This window comes from Dysidea avara, chromosome 1, assembly GCF_963678975.1.
Source record: "Dysidea avara chromosome 1, odDysAvar1.4, whole genome shotgun sequence".
In the NCBI taxonomy this organism is placed as follows: Eukaryota; Metazoa; Porifera; class Demospongiae; order Dictyoceratida; family Dysideidae; genus Dysidea; species Dysidea avara.
This window is the reverse complement of record NC_089272.1, coordinates 39,547,523-39,553,522: the sequence shown is the minus strand read 5'-3', so window position 1 is coordinate 39,553,522 and position 6,000 is coordinate 39,547,523. Positions and strand designations below refer to the sequence as shown.

General features: G+C 35.1%; 1 protein-coding gene across 1 annotated transcript in view; it reads right to left on the bottom strand.

The window, feature by feature from the left end:
* Nucleotides 1–477: 477 nt before the first annotated feature.
* The window catches only part of LOC136250185 (phosphatidylinositol phosphatase PTPRQ-like), a 113,273-nt gene continuing 107,750 nt past the window's right edge, over nucleotides 478–6,000 (bottom strand). Inside the window, exons 12-14 of the mRNA XM_066042368.1 lie at nucleotides 4,813–4,923; nucleotides 4,127–4,157; nucleotides 478–653 (exon numbers count right to left, since the gene is read on the bottom strand). Of these exons, the coding sequence (XP_065898440.1) occupies nucleotides 620–653; nucleotides 4,127–4,157; nucleotides 4,813–4,923 (176 nt within the window). The 3' untranslated portion in view covers nucleotides 478–619. The remainder of the gene's footprint in view (nucleotides 654–4,126; nucleotides 4,158–4,812; nucleotides 4,924–6,000) is intronic.

Below are 6,000 nucleotides of genomic sequence, written 5' to 3'. Positions count from 1 at the left end.
TGAGGCCAAGTAATGAATGTTAATACTGGCAACTTTACTGGTCCTTTATCATTGACTCGTTCAGTCTTGCTGCATTCCTAATTATTTCCCTGTAACTCTAATTGGCTAGTAATTTGGCCATATTTTTTCCTCAGCAATGACTATTGAAAAACTTTCTGATTTACTAGCCAATTAGAGGTAATTGCAGTCAGACTCCACGAGTCAATGATAAACTATCAATTTTTATAAATAGTTAGTTGCCAGTATTAATTTTCTTGGCCCCACCACTGGCCACCAGATATTACAGTAGCTCTTTTAGTTGCTTATTTTTTGGACACGTCTTTTTTGTACAGTTAACTATTGTATGGGGGAATTGTTGTATCATGATACGTAAATCCATCACTCTGGCTTTTTTAGGCATAACATGTGACACACAATTCATCGATAAGACCATCCCATAAACTACTGTACTGCATACATAGTTTGCATATACTACAGTATACTATATATGCATCATTATGTGTCATAAATATGAATGCAAGATACCAGCCTATCAAAACAACAAAATTGATTATGACGTGAACAGCAAATTGTCAGTACAATGTAAAACAGCAAAACATTAAAAAGTTCAAGTGTATCTTCAAGTGCTAGTAGCTTCTGTCAGACGTGTATACCTGTAGGGAAAAGGTAAAAAACAATAGCGGGTAGCTAGGTAGGTACAAGTACAAAAACCCAGGCAAATACAGGCTTGGAGCTTGCACATTATATACCATATAGTACTGTATGCTGTACACATAAAATCAGAGCAAAAAAACACTCTATGGTTAAAAGAGTGCATCATAAAGACAGGCAATAATTACCATGAAAAGTGGCAAAAAACATGTCTGCATAATGCTTTAACATACTGAATGTGGTGTTCTACCCATGACAATATGTGCATGTTTAAATTTTCAACACAAACACAAAGCAGCATAAATACAATCAAACCATACTGTTTAAAACTATTTAATTTAGTGGTCTGCTTAATTCCAAGTCCATACAACAAGTATGAGTTATTGACAGAGCTCTGGCCAACCATGCAGGGGTTGGCTGTAAAGTTCCATGGTATCAGGGTGAATCCAGTATTTTGCTAAGGAGGGTATACTGGCAGAAGTGACTCCACTGTGTGTGAAGCACACTCTGTGAAACACGAAGCATGCATGAACTTTCTAGGAGGACCTTGGGACATGCTCCCCCAGGCCAGGAAATTGTGATATTCTGAGATTTAATTTGGTGGCAATGTTAACTGAAGTTTGTTATAGTTCAACACTGGAAGTATGAATGCTAATAGTATAGCTACTGAGCTATAGAAAACAGAACTAGTACAGTGTAAAGGCCTACTAGTAGGTTGCTCCCCAAGGAAATTTTGAAAATTTACATGGTGAGATTAAATTTGGTGGCAATTTTACTAAATTTACTGAGTTCAATACTGAAAAGTATGAATGCTAATAGTAGCTACAGTTTATACTGAGATAGAAAATAAAGTAAGTGTAGTATATTCTGAGATGATATTTGGTGGCAATTTTGACTAAAATTTATAAATGTTTATGAAAATTCAAAACTGGAAGCATGAATATTACTGAGCTGGTAGTAGCTATAAAGTCTATAAGGAAATTGTGAAAACTTGACCTTTTGAGAATGATTTTGGTGGTAATTCAAGTTGAAAAAATTCATAGAATGTTCAAGCTTAAAGTATAAGGTGTCCTGCACAAGCATCGCAATATATACGTAGTCCTGGCATGTGGTATGCAGATGCATGATTTTCCATCTCCAGAGAATTTCTTAGGTGAGAATAGAGTCAGTAACTCAATTTATATCAAGCATTTTAGTTGTTTAAACTGACAAACAGTGTTCTATATTGTTGATTGCTTTATTAGAGTAAATGATTGTTCTATTAGAGTATCTCAATCTCTAAATTCAGAGAGAGTACTATCCCACCTATTTCCCTCTTGTGCTATGCCTATATGGATAAAAATTTGTTAGAAACAGTTTTACTGTATTATATTAAACACTTATAAACCGCACTAAAAATGTTTGAATTATGTCTAAGGAGCGACACCACAAAAACATTTCTGAAGGGGGAGGGTGGTACTTTCTATCCCCCCCCCCCGAGAGAGTTCAGCTACAAACAGGTCACCCAGTAGAGTGTTCAGCTACAAAAAAAATCATACTGTGGAGAGTTCAGCTACTAATCACATAGTGATTTAGTTTGCCATACATTAGTCTCTATAGTAAGAGTGTAATTAATCCCAAATCGCATGGCCTTGTTTCTGTAATTGCACTGTAAAGTAGCCAATAAAATAGCAGAACAACAGAAGCCTTTTAAGTGCAACAAGAAAGTAATATAATCAATAGCCAATCAAAATAAGTTACAAAAGAAGCCATTTAAGTGTAAAATATGTAGACATTTTGAGTAGCCAATCAGAATTGCTGAAATGTGAAGCCTTTTAAGTACAACAACAAATGATGTAATACAAAAGAAGGATGATGCAATCACCTGGTGGAAGTTAATGGCCACATAGAACTGGATAGATGTGTACTACAAACCATGAAGAGTGGTCACTATGTGATTAGTAGGTAATCACACACATTTTTGTGCAATTATGGAATAATTGTACTCGTAACAGCCAAAATTGCACGAGGCGAAGCCAAGTGCAATTTTGACTGTTACTCGTACAATTATTCCCTAATTACACTCAAATGTGTGTGCTTACCTATACAAACAAGTCACCCAGTAGAGTGTTCAGCTACAAAAAAATCATACTGTGGAGAGTTCAGTTACAAGAAAATCATTCTGTAGAGAGTTCAGCTAGAAAAAAGTCACCTATAGAGAGTTCAGCTAGAAACAGATAACCCAGTAAAAAGTACAGCTAGAAACAAGTCAACAGTGCCTTTAGGCATACTGCAGTATGCTTCATAAACTTACATACCTGTGTCCTTCTTTGGGTCCCATTCATCTTTGCTGACAGTGAAAGGTGTCAATTTACGGTAGTGCAGTATGACAGTTCCCTAAGTAACTAGAATTGTCCAAGTTTTCTGTTGTGACAGGATTGATTGCAGAGGTCCTTCACTTAGTGTTCTTCACTTTTAATGCTGTGTAACAGGTTGAACATAGCTGAAAACCAAGCATAATGGCATGTTAATTGCTCCACAGGATAGTTTGGGCATGTGTTCAGGCACAAAATTAATTTAATGGCATGCTTGGCATCTTTCTTCCTTTTGAAGCGGTTTACAGGGGTTCAATAGTCATAATTATGTTATAAAAATAAAAACAAACAAAAAGAAGGAAATATTATAAATAAGTCTGGTTAGGGATCATAGTCATAAAAGTAGTGAAACAAGGGAGGTTGTCTATATGTGACCGGGCCTGCGATAATAGGGCATGTGGGCACATGATTTTTGCCTACTTTTTCACATTTTCATCACTCATAATGTTTTGTACCATTATGCTATGGCATTGCAATTTTCACCTCTTAGTAAGCATTTAAGTGGCATCATGATGCAAGTTACAGAATGGAAATATACTTTTCCAGTACAGAGATATGACCTGTAGAGCAATGGGATGTAGTTTGTGCCCACATGCCCTGTTTTCGCAGGCCCGGTCACATATAATTATATACTAGTGGACATTTTAACCCTAATTCAGTTATGCGTAGGTAATAGACTGGTATGGTATGAATGAATTGATGAAGAGATGTGAGTGATTGATGAATAGGTAGAGTTATGTGAAGTCAAATTCACATGCCTATGTATCATGCAAGTTGTAATGTAGTACAAGTACATGACTACGGAAAGCAGCAATGTAGCAGTAGCTACATTTAACGATTATAGGTAACACAACCATGCATCTTTATAAACATATTATGTATGAAGAGTCCACAGTAGGATGGATTTGTAATACATTTATATATAAATTTCATAATTGCATGTGCTTGAATGAGTGGAGTCCAGGAATATTTTACTGTTACAGAAGCCTGGCTATATATACTCCATCTATGGAGCTCACCACCAGTATTTTAGATCTTACTCACTATGAGTACATTCCATAAATAAATTGTATGGTATTACATACAAGCATAGGCAATAAGTAAGACACATATAGACATACTTGGTTTTTCGCAATGTCTTATCACCTGCATCTATAAAAATTGTAGACATGTTGCATAATGTAATGATTAACACATAAATATTATGCAGACAAAAACAGGCTTGTGGTAAATGCTAGCATAATTTTAAAAAGCATCAAGCATTATGCCAGCATAATAGGAACAATTTTCAAGATATTTTGATATAAAGCACAATGTGTGCATTAAAATACAAAATTAATACTGAACATATATAGTGCATTGTACCTGCATTTGGTTTTAAACTTAAAGCACAATAAGTTCTATAATAATAATTTTGATAATTTTATGATAGTGCAACTTAGTTCAGAAATGATGAAAAGAAAATGCATGCAATAATAGAATGCATAAAATTGTAACATTTGTAACTAAAACTTTACCATTGTGCAGTTATAGGATATCACACAACAAAACAGCATTTGGGAAATAACAATGCATGCAATGAGTGCTTGTTTAAGTACATAGTAACGGAAGAAAAATGCATGTAATGATTGCATGCATTTTTCTCCGTTACTATGTACTCAATCAAGCACTCATAAACTAAGCTGCACCAAACACTTAGCGCTAAACACTTATCACTAAACACTTAACTAAGCACTTATCAAAATTATTATCATAAAATTGTACTAATTGTGTGCACGTACAAAGTACCTCACATTTATGCACATACCTTTAGTGGCCTTTCTTTTATCTACTATGAGGTTTTTATAGATGTACCATATGACAATGGTCAGACCACAAGAACAGATTGCCAAAATGATAAAGCAGCAGCGGTTCATTTCTAAAGTATCAGTCATAAAATGTGATAAATAATAGCTACATATGACTATGTTTATGTGTGCTGTATGTGTGAATGTATCATATTTACTTGGTTAAATTCCATGACATTTGTTCAAAAAAACTATGTGGCAATTATTCAAACTCAACCACTTAAAACTATTGTTTCAAACCTTATTTTCAATTGTGATATCATTCAAATGTGACTACTATTGAAGGTGTGGTGTCTAACCAAGAAAAGATGGTGCATAAGTGTAGGCATACATACTATCTAAACCAAAACAGCCAAGCTGTAAAAAATGAATGAGGCCCTCAAAAAGGCCAGGATGAAAAAAGATGTGAAATTCAAGGTGGCGGCCAAGAAATGGCTGTGATGGTAGGTTAATGGCAAAAATTTTAATTACAACAATTCAGGTGACTTTGCATTGCCTCTTCCACTAGGATTCGGCACCAAATTCACCTGAATTGTCGTAATTAAACTTTTTGCTATTAACCTACCATCACAGCCATTTCTTGGCTGCCACCTTGGATTTCACATCTTTTTTCATCCTGGCCTTTTTGAGGGTCGCACTTCTTTTACAGCTTGGCTGTTTTGGTTTAGATATCACTTCTTTTTGTATTGCAAGCCACAAAGCTGGTCATTAATTGGCTTTGGTGCTTCCTTCTAACTTGTTTTACTTTTTTCTTTTCTACAGGAATTGTGGAACAAAGGAAGAAATGTTGTGTACAGCTTTTTGTCTGATTAAAAATATTTGTTATATTTATCAATGAGAGATAATCATACTGTAGGTAATAAGGTGATTTCTTATACATAACTGAACTGTAGCTGAAACTCCCATTGTTTGTAGCTGAACTCTTTTCAGAGTGACTTGTTTCTAGCTGAACTCTGTACATGGTGATTTGTTTCGAACACATGTTTCTACAGGGTGATTTGTTTGTAGCTGATCCCTATAGGGTAACTTGTATCTAGCTGATATCTCTATAGGGTGACTTGTTTGTACGTGATCTCTCTAGTGAGTGATTTATTTGTAGTTGAACTCCCTACATGATGGTTTCTTTGTAGCTGAACTCTCTACAAGGT